General features: G+C 34.3%; 1 protein-coding gene across 2 annotated transcripts in view; it reads right to left on the bottom strand.

Annotated features, from left to right (window-relative positions):
* The window catches only part of LOC148619692 (calcium-dependent protein kinase C-like), a 97,834-nt gene extending 87,832 nt beyond the window's left edge, over window positions 1-10,002 (bottom strand). Inside the window, exons 1-3 of one of the 2 annotated variants that reach the window (XM_088579868.1) lie at window positions 9,812-10,002; window positions 9,618-9,649; window positions 3,033-3,115 (exon numbers count right to left, since the gene is read on the bottom strand). In XM_088579868.1, the coding sequence (XP_088435994.1) occupies window positions 3,033-3,115; window positions 9,618-9,649; window positions 9,812-9,957 (261 nt within the window). In that variant the 5' untranslated portion in view covers window positions 9,958-10,002. The remainder of the gene's footprint in view (window positions 1-3,032; window positions 3,116-9,617; window positions 9,650-9,811) is intronic. The other variant, XM_088579869.1, reaches the window with a different exon arrangement.
* Between the last annotated feature and the right edge of the window lie 9,114 nt (window positions 10,003-19,116).

A 19,116-nucleotide genomic window follows, 5' to 3' on the forward strand; every position in this document is an offset into this window, starting at 1 on the left:
AAAATATTGTCAGACACTTCTTACAAATTCCTTCTACTGTAAACATATTAATTTTCGTGGTTACTAATTTTTACAGATTCTGTCAATTTAACATATTCGCAGGTATCAATTTTGGCAGTACCAAAAAAAATAAGCGTCATATAGTGTTAAAAATCAATTTTGCAGGTACTATTTTTCGGGCTTTTCTGTCCACCATGAAAATAGTGAAAATTAGTACACTGCGAAAATTAATACTTTCACGGTATCAGTTTAAAGGAATTTAAATTTTTCACCTGTCTAAATCGAGATAAGTCCCCTAAGGGTTTCAGATTAGGGTTTAGTTGTACAAGATCATTTAAGATATGCTTGTTCCATGTACTAGTAGTACTATCAGATAGTATAAAGCAGTCTTTCCAATAGTTCGTTGGACCGTCAAATATTACCGTAAAAAATATGACAGTACTAGTAAAAAAAATCCAGAACACCAGACCCGAAGTCCAGAAAATTTCCAATATCAGTCATTCTCAATTCAGACCAAAATATACGGTAAAACTTGGTTTGGTTCTGAAAATAGTATGTTATCACAGGACCGAATGTCGAGAAAAAAAAACTGAACCTATGGAAAGACTGATAAAGAACAATACTATGCAAATTTTACATGCAATGAAAGTAAGTGGAGGTTATACATAGTCATGTACATGCAGATATGTAAACAAAGTCATCTACATGTAAGAATGACATGATGTAATTCATAACAATACTGCTTCATATTAATATCCACATATAATTTCAAAATACAGGTCCAACTAGCTCTCTAAAATTTCATGTTTATAATCATAGTTACAAAAAATTCCTTCCCGAAAAGTTTTGATAAATTCATATGTTGTATAGCCCTATGTCTGAAGAATGATGGTATTTAAGAACATTCTAAAATAAGTAATTTCATTGGTTAAGATGCAGTCAGCTGTTATTCTAATAACTCTTATATTGTTTTACAGAAATAATTATTCTCTTTCAATCTATATGAATTCACAGGTCCCTATGATGTCATAGGGAATTAATAAGTAAAATTTCGATAGCACTGTGGTGGATCCAGAAATTCCAAAATTAAAACGTAAAAAAAACTTTCGAGCATAAGGAGGCCCAGACACCTGCCCCAATTAGATCTATCTATGCTAGCAGTCCTTTGAACAAACAACAATCAATACGAACTAATACAGAGCTAAGAAATTAACCTAGATAAAGCTGTTAAGTCAATATAAATCAGAAGATCTTCAGTCCATAAAAATGAAACCACCATAATTATTCAAAATTTCAAACTGATCCAAACTGTTCCTAGTCCTATGTTTCTATCCCATCATAAAGACACCATCAATTATGCATAGTCAGTTAAAGCCATTACATTATCATGTATAAAGTAGAAGTGCCAATAAGTTACAATCTAAGGAAAGACATTCACACTGTTCATCAAATGCCAAACAAAAGCAATAGACCTACAGCTATTGATATAATGCCCTATAAAAATCTTTCTACTGTCTACAGAGAGATATAAAATAAGTATCAAAATCTTTCAGTCAAAATATCAGACATTCAAAGCTGAGTACATGACACTGTCACAACAAAACAGATATTATTGAAATGTGCTGTAAAAAGAATTCTGTTCCAAGGTTTTCATGACATTCTTTTCAAAGTAGGGAATAAAATAGCTAGCAGTGGCATGATCAAGTCCTCAATAATGTTTTGAATGAAAAAAAAAGAAGTCTGTGTCGCAAGGATTTCTGTCAATCATTATATTTTTAGTATTGGTTTATTTCAATATTATGAAGAAAAATATGCAAGGGTGTAAGTGCTCAAATATGTACTTTTAAAGTGCTACTGCTTACTAAGTATTTCCCATTAAAGAAGTTTCTTCATACTTTGGGCTAAGGTTAGTTTAACTTGTGTAAAAATGAAACACTGATCAATGGAAAGTACATTAAAAATAGTGCAAAATTCAGTCAGGTGCCCCTTCAAAGTGGTTTAACTTCCAAAATACGGTCAATTGAATTAAAAACTCTTAAATATTTCTGACCAATGAAATAATTCTACTGAATTGCTTATGGAAATTATGAAAAGAATAAGACCTCATGTTCTATATATGTCCTGAGGTTACCAGGCTTTAGTGTTGTAACAATACCCTCCCCTGCAGAGTGTGTTCCTTAAATAAACTACTCTGTACAGAAAATAAGGATATAGATCCTGTTTATCATCAACATGTCACAGTGAAGTAGGTGTCACTTTTCTATAGCCTGAAAAGAACTCCTACACAATATCTTACAAAGGGCATATATTACAAGGCAATGATACCCTGAATATTAAATGCAACATTCCTTTTTAAATATACAGTTTATATTGAAGAGATAACCATAGGGTTCATCACTACAATAAAATCATTTTTCATAGTATAAATGGAAACTAAACTCTAGAATAGTACACAAAATATCCTGTCTGAGTTTTGATATGACACACTATATGAAAAAATAATTCCCTTGTTCCTCCCTCCACATATTCATTCATTGTAATATTTATCAAATATGAAATATGAAGCTCAAACAGATCCTTCAACAGGTGATGTGTGAAATGAGTAGTACATAAATTAGATTTTTACTTAGAGAAACTTTCTAATTCTTAGCAAATAAAAGTCATAAAATTGAATAATGCTTCCTGATTTTGCTATTTAGCAAAAAGGTTTTAAGTATAGACTGAAATGTGGCATGGTAGATCCAGGAATTCTGGTTAGGAGGGCATTAATAGAAGTAAAAGCCGAGCAAAGCAGGACAAAGAAATTTTTGGGAGTAGAATTTTTGTAAAAAAAAATCAAGATTCCATGCAAACAAAAAATATTCCAAAATTTTAGGGGGAACATATGCCAGACACCCACCTTAAATGAGCCCTCACCTGTGCAGTACAGTAAGATATGAAAGACATGGAATAGATCAAGAAAAATAGTGCAAATGGCACATGTTGTGAAGCTTTGGTGACAAAAGTTCAAGATAAGATAATACAGTACTTACATCAGAATCTGGCCCCTGATCTGCACCTGGACATCCAAATGATACAAACTCGTGACATCTTTTGTGGACTACGAAACTACATACTGAAATGAGAAATCAATCTTCTGACTATAAACTCTACAATAAATTTGGCTACAGATATTGTTATTTTTTACTTCTGTTAAGGACGTGAGGCTTAATGTGTTTGTACTTATCATTCCAGTAATTTTGCTATGCAAAAAAACAGAGAAAAAATAGCCCACAGGTGCACATCTAGAATTTTTCTAAAGGGGCATAATGAGTCCAGGCTATTATTCCCCACAATGGGGGACATCTAATATCCGCTCATGATCCGCTACAGGATGGCAAGACACGTGTCACCTTACTAGGACACAGTCATTTTTCATCCATGAGAAAGTCTCTCATGTATTCAACATGGAATCAAATTGTTGAAAGAGAATACTACTGTTTGTAACATACACATATCGGTTTTATAGCATTTTTTTGGCACATGGAAATTTAAGTATAATTCAAGCAACGAATCATGCAAAATGTGATCAAAGGTTGAAAAACCTTTCATTTAAAATGTTATAGTAAACAGAAATTAACATGTGGCTTTTCATATAATTGCTGTTCATAGGAGACATGAATTATAAAGAATGTGTACTACAGAATTCAAAATTAAGGGAGATAACTCTGTAAATGACACTGCAACACAACATAAACTACTGAATTTTCAATGTGAATTATCTCCTAAGAGCAGACAGATTGGAATGATTTCATCACATCAACCAACAAAGCAACAACAAAAAAGTAAAATTGTGCAGCCTTTTTTGGGGTGCATCACATATTACAGAATTTGCATGATTCTAACAAAGACTGCTACTCAATATGTTGAACAAATTAATTCATAGTTTTACCAGAATACACATGTTCCATAAAAAGTAGACTCATTTCATTAGATTACATGTTTTCTAAGCCAAAAGGCAAAGGTTATGTTTAAATTTCAAAATCTTATCATAAAACATAATATTTATTGTCTTTATCAATTACTTGTACCAACTCCTACCATAACTTTGTGATAAGTTTCTGTTTATAAAGGGAAGAAATTCTAATTCTACATATAAGTGCAAGCAAAAAATACAAAATATGTTAAAGGAAATGATGCAGATAGTAAAATATTCAACATGTAATTAAAAATTTGGTTTTACCCAGAACCCTCGAGTGTCATTTTTTAAATGATATTGAGTTACAATGAAACAAGATTTTCTACATCCCATAAAGCCTATTTCCCTGTTCGGAAAGAACTAATTTATTAAATTCAGAATTACCATCGAAATGAGAAACAAAATCCCAGCCTTGAAATTTGGAAGGGCAATGGAAACCTGAAAAATATAAGCCTTGAGCTTCAATAAGCAACAAAATCCCAGCCTTGAGATTCAGTACGGCAAAGAAATTCAAAGAAATATGAGCCTTGAATACATGTAGCACCATGGAAATAAGTAACAGAAAATTTCAGCCTTGAGATTTTGTACGACAAAAGAAAGCAGAGAAATATGACCCTTGAACACAATTAATGTCATGGAAATAACCAACAAAATCCCAGCCCTGAAATTTTGGTAGGGCACAGGAATTCAAAGAAATGTGAGCCTTGAGCATCAACGATGCCATAGAAATAAGCAATGAAATCCCAGCATTTAACACGGTAAGGGAAACCAGAGAAATATGACCCTTGAAGCATCATTAAGGTAATGGAAATTTTGATAAGTCAAAGACTAGGCTAGACTAGACCCAAATTTGGTCTTAATATAACCTAATGATTAGGTTCATTGCCCTTGCAAATCTGCAACCATCGTCATTATACAAAACAATGAAAATGAAGTACCATCAAGAGGAATCTAGCTAAAACTACATCTCTCAGGACTCATAGAATAGCATTCTACTGATTCGAATTAACTATGTACATACACTGAAAACCTCACTTAATGTAAGAACAATTGATTATTTTTTGTCCATTACAGATTATATTACTGACACCAAGTAAAAAACCAAAGATAGAAATACATTCTATACCACAGAACAGTACCGTCACAAAACATTTGGTAACAGAGTTTTGTATCTATTTTAGATATATATGCAACAAAACCCTCCCTGTATTACAACTGATTCATCTTATTCACTTCTAATACACTCACTGTAAAAGAAAAGGAAATCAAGAGAACCAAGATTCAAACAGTTTTCAAAAAGAACAGGGACACCAATCCAAACAAGGCAAAGAAAACCAACACAAACAATAAAGATCATGAAATAACCAAAATAATACATCAGGGGTTGGATTTAGGAGTTTTTTTTCCACTAGCTAAATTTAGCAAGTACTGAAAATTAACTCTCACTAAATGTAAGTTTCTTGGATAATTTCAGAACTGAAGATATAGTGCATACTTAATTCAACATGCAAATTATAGAAAAGGGTTCATATTTTCTACTAGCTGAACTGAATTAAACTTAAATTTCATGTAGCAATTATTTCCTCTCATAATTGATCGATGCTCATAGAAACAAAAGTAAATAAGCAACCCTGATTCCAAAACCGACTAAAAAAAACTGATATACTGGTAGAGTACATGTCCTCTTCGGGAGTTTCTAGAAAAGAAGAGGACACTTACAATACTGGTGCACCTGGTCCACACTTCCAGTTTTTAGTGGAGTCCGAGTTGCTCATTTGCTTTTGTTACTTTGAAAGTATGATTTTAGTTAATTTATGTTCTTTGTTGTGTATGTCTGTTTTCTGTGTCTGGTCTTTGTCCCTGGATTACATTCTTTTGATTACCGCTATAACCTTGGTTCCATTGATTACCCCTTCAATAGAAACACTGGCCAAGTTGCTATAAAATGCCCCGTCAGGTGTAGACTAAAAGTCTAAAAATGCCCGTGCCCATTCAAAATAAAAATACAATACTTTAATACTGCAATTCATTTTACTAAAACAATGTTCCCCTTTTACTTACTTATCAACTGCTAATGAGTATAAAAATGGATTAATACAGGGATGATTTTACAAGGTCGTAAAACAAAGCGGAAATTGGTTAAATCAGAAACGAATGAACAATTAAATAAAAGAATCGTAACAATAAAATCCGGATTTCAATTAGCGGAATTCCACTAACAACAGAAAAAAAATAATCCCTGAAAATATATGTCCAACATTATTTTAGCTCAAAAGTTTTTCATAAAAAAAATAAAAAACTTTTGTATGCCATGACTGTATGTGTACATGTAAGGATTACAAATACAAACTATCACTCCATGAAATGTAAATATCAAATGAATGATCATACGGAATGATTTTCAATGGATACAAGAGCTAATTGGAATCAGTCTACATTCATTATTTGATAAAATTTCCCTCTAGTATATCCCTTTCTCCCTAGTCTGCATGACTAAGAAAATGTTGGCACAAACATAGCGAAGCAATTCAAGCCACAACAAAGTCATCTATGGAAACAGCAGTCTTTGCCGGGAGCAGATTAACACATATCCTGTCTTGTTGATCAGTTCACCTACTTTGAAAACTCATCGATTAAAACTCTAATGCAGGAACTAAATTGATCCCTACAGTGAACAGAGAAATAAAATACATGTATAATTTGATTGCAAGCTTAATAATTCATGCAGCTGATTAGATTTCTTGCTCAGAAGGAAACAACGTGTCTGAGACTAACACATAATATCAGCAGTATTTCCTAACTTACAAGATTTAGAAAGCAAGCATGATTTATGAGCAACTCAGTTTGCCACCTTAACACAGAAAGACTAGGAAATTACAGTTTGCATATTTAATGAACAGGATTACTTTAGCAAAAAAAAATTAGTCCTAAGCAGACTCTTTGTGTTTGTCTGTAGCCATTTCATTTAATTAATACTTATAGTTTTTATCTTACATAGAAAAATGAAAAATGACAATTCATGTACTGTAGTTACTAGTTTAGGGGTAGGGCTAGATTTTATTAATGCCTAAAAAGGATAGTTTCTTAGCTTTAATTAAGATTTACTTAGATCAGTAAAATTAGAAAAATGCAACCAAAAATACCTTAAAATCCAAAATGTATTATAACAGACAAAGCCCTCATTACAGTAATCCTTACAAATTTTATTTATGACAATGAAGCATTGTGGGCCCAATTTTAGTCTGACAGGAAGTTAATCTGTTATCAAGTACGGATCTTTACTAGTTTCATATCTTTTACCTTAAAGTTTCGTTAAATTATTAAGAAAAATAAATCTTATTTAATGTAAAACTGCAAAAGGCATAACTGTTTTTAGATACATCTACATATTTGATTTTGCCCTCTTGCAGATTACAGCTGCCTCATATTAAAAAAAATACTACTACTAAGGGGATTTTTAATGTCCTTGACTACCCTGTCGGGTCTCACGCAGACAACCCAATTTGATGGGCTTTTTAAAAACAAAAAAATACTACCCCTCAACCCTATTCAATTACAGACATAACTTGACACCCAGATTAAGCCTAAGTGTGAAAAATGTCAATGGACTTGGTCATAATATTATCGAACAAACAAATTAGCTGTCATATAAGAGTGTATCGCACTGGTTGAGTTTTTTTTTTCAATTTCTTGAGTATAAAATAAATGGCGAACACAAAATAAGGTCATATTTCCTTCCTGTATACAACCAGTGATTCTGTTCCTTGTTTTAAAAGCAGCCCCAACCCTTTATTTCTCGGAAATTTTTGTCACATTGGGATATATGGTACAGGGGACAGAAATCCATCATTACATCTTTTTCATTACACGTATTTGCAAAAAAAATTAAAATTGTCCAAAACTGAAACAAAATAGCTTGAAGTGAGCTAAAGGTTTTTTCAGAAAAGAGTACAGTACTATTGAGGAAATAATATATGCATGCATTAAAATATTGCCAGTGACATGAGTATCTAGAAGTATTAAAGTAACAGAAAAGTTCCTTTACAATCTTGCGAATTCTCATATTTTACAGAACTTGCAAACCTTATTTAGGCAGTGTTTTCTGCCTAAATACACTTTTGCCAACAAAATTACTTCAAAGTTATGTACATAACAAAAATGCTTCTTTATCATTCGAAAATCATAAGGGGGCACTTTTGAAAAAAGAAAACAAAATCATTGCTGAATATTTTAATTAAACATACTGCATGTACCGGTACATGTACCTGTACATTTTTCTAATCAGTATACCAGTAGTTCTGTTTTTATAAATTTATTTCAAGGCGATGATTTTACATTTGTTATAGATTTTTACCATGAATGACAGACCTTCATGTCAACATAAACATTGGGGGAGACCAAATTCACCATCTTCCTTTTACAAAAACTTCGTAAATATAATTTCCATGTTTGTTATAGATAGATAACTGGAATACATGTAGTTGCAAAAGCATGCATACTTTTTCTTTCATATGGTTAACAGTACAATCTCAATACCTTTTTGGCTAAATCATTTTTTTCAGACATTCTGTCTAAAAGAGAGTATTTATTAAAAAGACAACAACTGACAGGCTGGTGATATTACAGATGTTTAACACTACATGTATGTCACCAAATGTATAATAATAAAAACACACCAAGTATCCTAGACCTTAAGCTATTTGATTTTTAAGGATATAATAAGCTTTTTCCTGCCCTGAGTAGATGTACTTATGATCAGTGTAGTCTGACATCAGGAATGCAGTCAAAACCATTTTCCACACAATTTATTGAAGAAATCATGGTTTAGATATATTTGATACTTAAGCAGTATCCAAATAAGGCTATATATGGTGACGTTTGTAGTTCTATAATGGACATGCTAAAGATATGTATGTACTAGCAGTGAACAGCAATGATTAGTACATATTATATTTCTGAGCATCAATTTATCAGAGCTTAATTCAAAACATATGTTTAAGTAGTGTACTAATCCCTCTCCTTCATTCTTTCTGCAGAAAAAATATGGAAGCCAAAAAAAATAATTTATGTAATAAAATTGTGACTTTAAATAAAAGTTCATTAATACAAGTATGACAATGTCTATTTTTGTAAAAAAAAAATAAAATAAAAAAAGAACAAAACATTGCTGTTCCTAGGTTGTTCAATATACAATATAATATTATGACCCTAGGCTGTTGTTGAAGCCATCAAAATACAATACAATAACAGCAATAAACCAGGTACTATTGGTAATATTTGTTGTTTACAAATCACTTCTATTATCTTTATACATAGACAATACACAATTTGTGTTGGTGTGTATTGGATCAGAGGAAATGATTTGTTATTTAAACTGTATGGTCTTTGTTACAGGAAATTTACGGGAGATGATAAGACTTACAATAGTCGGCATTTCAAAATTTTATTCTCCAGTTATTTTAACATTGAGAACTTTTCAAAATTATTTGCTCTTTCTTTATACCATTGAATATCATTCTAAATTAGAAAAAAATGTACAGATATCATTTTTTTTTTTCGCCTTTTTTATCGGCTAATTATACCTACGATAATTCAATTAGCAGGTAACTAAATCACTTAACTAAATACACAAATAATTCACTTCCGCGTGCATACTTACTTTTGCATTGAAAGCCTTGTTTACCGAACCCCCTGAAAAAAATAAATATAGCATTTATTTATAATTAGTCCAACTAAGTCCTTAAATTCCGTATTTCATACACAAATTGCTATCGAACGTAAACAATTGTAAAAATTCCTCGATTTGCTATTGATAGTATGTTCCATTAACACTTATTTACTATCAGGACTCACCAGATAAAGTCCGTACAATGACTGCAAAATGTAGGTTGTTTAAAGAATCTAGCCACAAATTTATGATTTTTCACTTCATGCACATTTTTCTGTCGTAAAGCTCCTCTCCTTTGAACACCCTTCCCTTTATCGTTTTCTTCAGCCATTTTGACTGTGTGTGCCAAGCTGCGGTGAATTCAAGGCCGATAATTAAGCAGTGTAATATTCACAGGGCATGTGTCACAGTGATGCCATAAAAGGAAAGAGGCCTTTGATTGACAATTAACAACGTTTTTGATCGATTTGATACTAAATACATTATTATCTGATCAATGATCGGTCATTCATGTGTATTTGCTGTACAATAAATGCATTTACTTGATGTACCTGTTTTTACTGTACGCTAATGATATATATGTATAGTTGACGTCTGTAGCAAGGCTCGTGTTTATTTACGCGAATTACCACATTTTGACGTAATTCACACCGCATTAAGCATTTCGTGATACACTCAAAAGATTGACTTTTGCATAAAGTTCCATATAAAGCACAGACGGAAAACTAAAGTTTCTGAGTGCACTCTATCTGTTTCAGACAAACACTAGCGTGGGAACATATTTTTTGAAATGTCTACACTAAATTGCGATGAAAAAAATACGAACGCTAGTAAAAAAAAAGTAAGAACAAAAACAAAACAAAAAAACGAAGTGTTAACATAAGAGTAACAACAATATTATACCGAACACTAATCCGTTTCATAACCAAGTCAAGTCCAAAATAAATCTGCTAAAATAGATTTGCACCACCGGAGCAGCTGGTACCGCAATAGTCCTGACTTGGTTCAGGTATAAGAGGGAATTCTCTACATGGTTCGCGGGCTTTTAATTGAATACGCATGCACGACACCCTTATCATATCACCATTCTTGAAAAAATCTTAACATTTATTCTTCATTGAAGCTTCTACCAGATAATCGAGATTCTTTTACTCATAGAAGCACCACGGCTACTGCTCAAGAGCAATAACAAGACATGCAGAATGTGGAACTCGACTGATATCGCAGAAAAAATTCGTGCGTATGCAAAGTTAAATGACTGTATTATTTTGGCTTCATAGATCATGGTATTGTGAATTGAAAACTTGTAATACACGCAACTGGTAACGTCCAATTCGTCATGCATGACTTCAAAACCTAACTACAATAACTTAATAATTTAACGGAATTTCGTTATTCACACTATTGGCGGATCAAAAGCGTAGGGGGCGGAACAGGTCTCTTTGCGCTCGAAGAGTTTGGTTGATTAATTATTTTAAAATATGAACACACAAGTAGACAAAAACGTGTACAAGAGGACAAAACACAAACAGACATACAGACATACATTTACACAATACAGTGCGACTGTTCTTGGGCCGATACTTTTGTCATCTTTATTGACGATTTACCTAAATGTGTATTATCAGAAGTATTTCTGTACGCTTGTGACTCCAAAACCGAAGATGACGTTGATCTTGTACAGAGGGATCTAAACAACCTCTTCGACTGGAGCGTTGAATGGGATCTAAACAACCTCTTCGACTGGAGCGTTGAATGTATGTTACGTTTCCATCTAGACAAGTGCAAGTTTCTTAATATACACAACAAGTGGTAAAATGTGATGAATAAATATACAATGAAGAAGTATGATGGCAATAAAACAAATCTTGAAATAGTTGATATGGAGATATTCGATAAGCTTATTCAAATCCAAGTCAACAAGGCAAATCAAACAGTCGGTATAATTCGTCGGACATTCTGCTCGTTAGATTGCAAATCGTTTAGTTTACTATTCAAGGCTTTAGTAAGACCACATTTAGAGTACGCAAACAGCATTTGGAATCCTTACAAAAGTAATGATATAGACGCATTTGAAAATGTACAGCGAAGATCAGCCAAGATGCTACCACACATCAGATGTTTGTTTGTTAGGGTTTAACGTCCGAGCAGCAATATTTCAGCTATATTCAGACAATGAACATGAAATGGATGACAAAATGAACATGAAATAAAAAAAAAGGATGGGTCACAAGGACAACAGGGTCGACAAATTTTGATCGCCACTGGAGAAAAGGGGGATGGGTAAGGTCGGGCAATTTAGCCTCCTGTGGCGGAGCGCAAAGGTTCCTACTCCTATCGAATACCCAAGCAGTGTTCTTTAACGTGCGAGGAACGTGGCATCTTTCCCAACACGGTGCACCACTGTGGTTTGCGGTCAGGTTTTCCGTATTATAGCCTGACAACCCCAGCATGTAACACACCAGGGGTACCCCATTCCACCACCTGGGGCACACATCCCAGTTGCTCTGTGGGCAGAGCGCCTAGCCCCCGGCTAGGGTTCTGAGCACTATTTAGTCGCATTTCACGACAAGCTTAGCGCTGATGCAGGCCTATTCTTTTAACACCCGGACCTGCACGGGGCACCAAACATCAGAGAAAAGTTATCAAGAAAGACTGGAAATATTGAAACTGCCAACACTAAAATTCAGACGCTTACGAGGTGATATGATCGAAACATTGAAAAATACTAACCGGAATTTATGATGAGAAAACGACAGATGCCGAGATGGAATGTTTACATTGAATAGGAATACCACCAGGGGCCTCAGTATAAACGTAATGTAAACTTGATGTTCGAATATATTTCTTCACCAACCGCGTAGCTGGCACATGGAGCAGCCTATCTGATCATATTGTATCAACCATCAAAGTTAAAAACGTTCGAAAATAGACTTGACAGTTACTGAAAGAATCGTCCACTGAAATACAATTACTCAGCAGGGTATCGACCATTGAGAGGAAAGTGATCGTTGAAAAACAACGAAAACAAAAAAAGGTTTATTCCTATATTACAGTTGATTGATTGATTAATTGTTGGGGTTTAACGCCCGTGCAGAATTATTTCAGCTATATTCAGGCGATGGACATGAAATGGATGATAAAATGAACATGAAATAATGAAGATGAAATGAAAAATGGGATGGGACACAAGGACACATGGTCGACAAATTTAAATTGCCACTAGAAAAAGGGAGGGATGGGTAAGGTCGGGCAATTTAGCCTCCTGTAGCGGAGCGCAAAGGTTCCTACTCCTATCGAATACCACAGCAGGGTTCTTTAATGTGCGAGGAATGTGGCATCTTTCCCAACACGGTGCACCACTATGGTTTGCGGTCAGGTTGTCTGTATTTTAGCCTGACAACACCAGCATGTAACACGCCAGGGGTACCCCATTCTACCACCTGGGGCACATAACCCAGTTGCCCTGTGGGCAGAGCGCCCTAGCCCCCGGCTATGTTTCTGAGCACTATTTAGTCGCTATTTACAACAAGCTAAGCGCTGCTGCAGGCCTATTTTTTTACACCCTTACCTGCATTGAAAAAATCTGACTGAGTGTTACATTTTTTTCACACATGACTTTAAATTTTGATACATGTTATTTTGGTAAGAACTAAAGAATAGAAAAAAATTAAATTCTCTCACCGCCATATAATTTTGTGAAAGTTTGATGAGAATCTACTGTCTACGTGTACTTGACCATTTGTCATATCTTTCCAAAATGTTCTATGTACACAAAAACAAACCAGATTGAAATCATTTTTTAAGCTCACCAAACATAAGGGTGTAACCGAATGATGTTGGAAATGGTTTGACGTGTGAATATTTGAAACTTGCAAACCAGCACTGAGCGGAAACGGAAAATCTAGCTAGAGTTATGAAGTCCAACAAGATGGTCTTCACTGTGAAAGAGTAACCGAGGGAACCAAGGTTCCAATGTTAACAAAAGAATATAATCCAAGAACAAAGACTAGACGGGGAAAACAGACATGCACAACAAAGAACATGATATAATTAAATAAATGAGCAACCCGGACTCCACTAATAACTGGGAGCATGGACCAGGTGCTTCGGTAGGGTGAATTCTACATATCTTAACAAAGAAAATGTTTAAAGTCATTTCATATATGGTAATGAAATATTTCTTTAAACATTTTTTTCATGATGATTCCAATTTCAACACCCCTTTAGTCCGATTTGTTGCATTTACTTGGGTATCTGCAAAAAAAAAGTATGTTCTTCCTTTGCGTTGAACAGAATTGCCAGATCAAATTCAAAATCTTGCACTGTTTTTTATTTTAATTTTCGATTTGTCTTCTTTGAGGGTTATGATTTATTTCTTAAAAACCTTAAAAGTATTGTCCGTTGTTTAAAAAAATGTCCCGCGTCAGAAAACCTTAATTTTGAAAAAAAAAAAAGGAACAAAATAAAAAAGATTTGCTTGCTACCTATAGCTATTCTGTCTAGGAAATCAAGATTTTTGGACTACTTTAAGTTTAAGTGTTTGAGGTCATTTAAGTTTGGTTGAAAATTGTTATTTTTATTCAATCTTTTTACGTTTTTGAGATAATGTCTGCCAAAGTAAGGGTCATGAGTCATTTTGTTGGAAACAACGGCTGAAAATTTCGGCGAATAACATCGTCAAAACAAGTCAATTTTAGGTCCGGTTTCAAAGATCGTGTTTGTTTCCTGAAAAAAAAAGATGCTCCATAATGTATACTTTTCTATGCACCAATTGGTTTGTATTTTCTCACTCTATTTAAGTTCGGTTTTTGGGTTGCAGGGAAATAAATTTTAACAAAAGAAACACTACATTTCTTTGTAAAAATGACCCTAAAATCGACGTTTTCAATGCTGGATGTCTTTTATAGACGGTCTATAAGCCCTAATATTACGCTGTAATTCAATGAGATAAACGCACGTGCACAAATTCATAAAAAGGTATGTTATAGCCATTTAGTAACGTGTCATTTTAAACAATTAATCTGCTATATTTCGGCATTTTTTGCCATAGCCCTGACCTCCATACAGTGTCGAATGCATTTCTAAAATCTACAAATGTACAAGAGTAATCAAGGGAACCAAGGTTATAGCGGTAATCAAAAGAATGTAATCCAGAGACAAAGACCAGACATAGAAAACAGACATACACAACAAAGAACATTAAGTAACTAAAATCATACATACAAAGTAACAAAGCAAATGAGCAACTTGGACTCCACTATCGTCTGAATATAACTGAAATGTTGTTGCTCGGACGTTAAACTCCAACAAACAAACAAACGGACTCCACTAAAAACTGGGAGCATGGACCAGGTGCACCGGTAGGATAGGCGTCCTCTGCTTTTCTAGAAACACCCACCGAGTTGCTCATAAAAGGTCAAGCCCGGGGTAGACAAACGAGGAAAGGAAAACTATGACCCGTTGAATAAATCAGTTTTCACGGTGCCGATGGATAACGATCACGACTTCATGACGACCATAAAACTTCTGTAGTGATGACTCAATCGTGTAGCAACATAACCCTGTTCCAGAAGCCTACTTGTTAGAATTCTAGCGCGATACAAAAAGTCTGCGTAGTTTCGGCAAGTTCTGGCATAACGTATGAGTTGTGATATGAACACTCCACAAGCAGGTGCTGAAGGGATGTTGCTACAGGTGGAAGGAAAGTTGACAATTCTGGATGAAAAGTCATCACGTTAGTCGTCAAGTTTGGACGATAGTTTTCCTTTACCATGGATTTCTAAGTGTATGTCAAGATATAAGGCTGACTTCAGTGTCTATAGTATCCTTTATCTCAAGTTCTTTGGGGTAGATGCGATGTATCAAATACCCGAAATTAGGATTGTTTAAAGATAATACGTCATCTATATAGCGGAAACTGAGATTAAAGGATCTAGCCAAACGACGTTCTTCCTTTCGGATCAGATCAGCTATAAAGCCAGCCCGATAAGAATGAAGGAATAGGTCAGCAAGTAATGGAGCACAATTTGTTCTCATTGGAATTCCGACCTTCTGTTGAAAAACACGCCCGCCAAACTGGACAAACATGCTGTCGATTAAAAATTCCAGCATTTTGTAAACATCTTCCTCTGTAGATTTGGAAGATGATTGGAATTATTTCTTACAACGTATGAGGAATCTCTACCAAGAACTATATATTTGTATCTAGGTGTACCATCTTTTTTTTTTGACGAAACAACGATGTATAATGTTTTAAAGTCGTGATTTTAACTGAGTATGGGGAATAGAAGTATACAGTATTGAAAAGTCATAGGTTTTAATGCCATTATATGCCGATAATAGTCTTGAACCGATTGTCTCTGAAGCATCTTTCGAATTTTTCAGGATCCACATTGAATTAATATCACTACGGGAGTAACAGGTGTTATGGTAGGACTACAGACCCTCTTTGACAATTGTGAATATAGAAATTAAAAGTTTTGAAAGAGTTTTGGTGGTACATTTTGCAGATCCAGCGTTGCTTGTATAGATTTTGTGGAGTTCAGGGATCCAGTACATAGACGGTAAATCACAATCATCGTCCTTGGTAGAGAGACCAAAAGAGGGCAGCACAGATTTATGGTTTTCCCCAATCTCTTCTTTGGAGAATGTGGTAGCAGTATAGGTCTTATCGCTGCTATTATTTTCTACCTCTACCTCTGATAATAAACATTGGATGTAAAACGTTTTGCAGACAAAAACAATGTTGTTTTTTGGCTTTGTCTGCTGGTACGACAACATATTTGTCATATATAGTAGACAATGTTTTTGCTACATCGGGTCTGTGAAATCTGATGTAGCCTTGGCACTCATTAACCTAGTTAAAACTTTCATTCGTTTCAAAATTAAAGACCTCACGGACCTTAACCACTCTGACAGCGAATCAATGTCTTCTTGTTCTCGTTTTATCCATTTTCTTGCATAGTCCTCCACGGCATCCATAAGAACTTTAAACTTATAATTCCAATTTATGGAGCGTGGGTCACGGTATTTGGGACTTTTAAGAAGGATATCACGCAGAGATTCGTTTTCGATGGTGGTTAAATCCCCCGTAACGACGTGACCAGAAGGACCATATTTAAATGGAGAGTTTTTGCAAGAACAGTCAGGTGGTTTAGCCTTGAAGTCATCAATCTCCAGGTTCTGCTATAGCCTTTTATAATTGAAAATTTTGAAAATTATGTTTGATTCTGAGACCAGTTTTCTGAGGGTAGGGGTAATATTTTTACACTGTTTGAAAATTCTTTCATGAAAATTAGGTTTTTGTGGTTTTATTATGGTAAAGTAAATTATTTATCGAATGATACCAAATTTGTTGAGCAATACCTTGTAGAGTCGAATTTACACTTGATGTCATAAGAAGACGCTCGAACAATTGAGACACAGAAATCTTGTTTTTTTTTTTGTTTGTTTTTTTTTTTTTTTTGTGTATGTGTGTGTCAGTGGGGAACAAATATTGGGTTATAGTGAAAAATAATCCGAAAATATTTTTGGCGACAAATTGATTCGGTAATGGGAGGTATGAAGGTACCTCAAAATCATGGGCTGTAATCAAGTATCTTTTTTGTAGCAGATAAATATTTTGATTAAGTCACATATTTATGGACAGGCATGTATCGAGATGGATATTGTTATGCTGAAATTAGTAATGGACCTCTTCCTGAGTTGTCGTGAAACCGTTACCGAACTAACTTTTTCAGTCAATATACACCATTGGAAAACATTCTTTCCGAATTTGTAATAACAATATGTAATGATGTAAGACATATTGTATTGTATTCTTTAACCAAATGTCTTACATCATTACATATTGTTATTACAACAAAAAGATTAAACAAAAACTAGTGAGTAAGTTCTTCTGCCTATATGACCTGTATTTATAGCTCATGCAAAGTTTCTTTCTCACAGGTGAGACCCGATATCTTCAGTTAGATTCCATGACTTATCGTATTAACAACCCACCGAACTAAACACTATCTAGCTACAGAGGCGTAGCCCCTTTGTCGAGGGAGCTACAACAGAACATATCAAAGAAGCTACACGACTAAACATATGACTCACTAAAGTATTTTCCCTATCTCAGTATTAAATCACTACCATCGTGTGAAGGTGTTGAAATTACACAGAGATACATGTCATTTTCTTTGAAATCATGAAGTAAATTCTACACGCTGGTTCATTTGATTTATACATAATTTATTGTTATATGTGATATCAAGTTCAAGATCAACTGTTCTAACGTGTTATAGCTTGTATTGTCCTATGTTTTACGGTGATTTTCTATTTTTACCATCTACATTTAATTTGTGGATTTACTTTATTTACATCACGAAACTTTGTTAAATGACAGCCTGTCGGGGATCCGCATTAATGTAGTTAGGCTCTTACTTTTCGGGGACACCTGTGCCCGGTCTCATAAAAATTCTGCAAGTGAGATTTTCCTCAAATCTTCAATTTCAAGTATTTGATTGGTCAATTATCCGTGTTGGGGAAATCTTAATTTGAATTTTTTTATGAAACTGGATCCTGATCTCATTCATGTTTTTTCCTGGCGGGAGTTCATAGTGCTAATGCTTTAGTTAAAATGTGCGTTGGTGATGTCTTGTTTTCCTTAATTTCAGTGTTATATGTAATTGTATTGTATATTGTCCCCAACATCGTATTTGCTTCTTGTTTTTTTTTTTTACTTTTAGGTCATGTACTAGCTAGTTTGATGTATCCGAATTGTTCCAATGTTTGAGCTTTTTTGTATTTTTTGTATAGATATTCGACAAACAAGACGTCTTCCCATTGGCGTTGATAGCACATATTTACCCTATTAGGCAGCATGTCAACTGTCTATAGCTCGGCGTGTACAATATAAAGATCTTTTGAAGTCATAGGTTTCCATCACATTACCGTAGTTACACGGACTCTCCGACTCGGTGCTCAACCCGATACGCCTTAGGTGCAGTAGTATGTTGCTTAAAACTTCAAAGATAGCACTTCTTATAACGACTTCCATCTAAAATGTGCCGTTTCAACGAGGTATTGTTTGGATCCATCTCCACCAATGCACTCTTCATATTTTCCTTATATCAGTCGATGTCTACTCTTATTAAAAAATACAAAAACCAAAAGACAAAATTAAAAAAAAAAAAAAGAAAAAACCCACACACATATGCGAAAAAAAAAGTGTTATGGTATCTTATGTCTCAGAAACTTTTGATAGGGTTTAAGGTGAAGAAAATTTCTCCAAACAAGTGCCTGTAAGTCTGAATAAACCATAACGATGCCAAATATTTACTTACCAGTAATGTACGATTTGAACGAGACCGAATAAGTGCCAGTGCGATAATATCTGGGTGTCTATAAATTAGAGGACGCTTACCTGCTCTGTGCACCTGGTCCACATTCCCTCTTCTCAATTTCAGTTGAGGTGGCTCTCAATAAAACTGCAAACTAAGGT

Source organism: Perna viridis, chromosome 4 (assembly GCF_037379345.1).
Source record: "Perna viridis isolate PV_CMFRI_1.1 ecotype Kerala chromosome 4, ASM3737934v1, whole genome shotgun sequence".
In the NCBI taxonomy this organism is placed as follows: domain Eukaryota; kingdom Metazoa; phylum Mollusca; class Bivalvia; order Mytilida; family Mytilidae; genus Perna; species Perna viridis.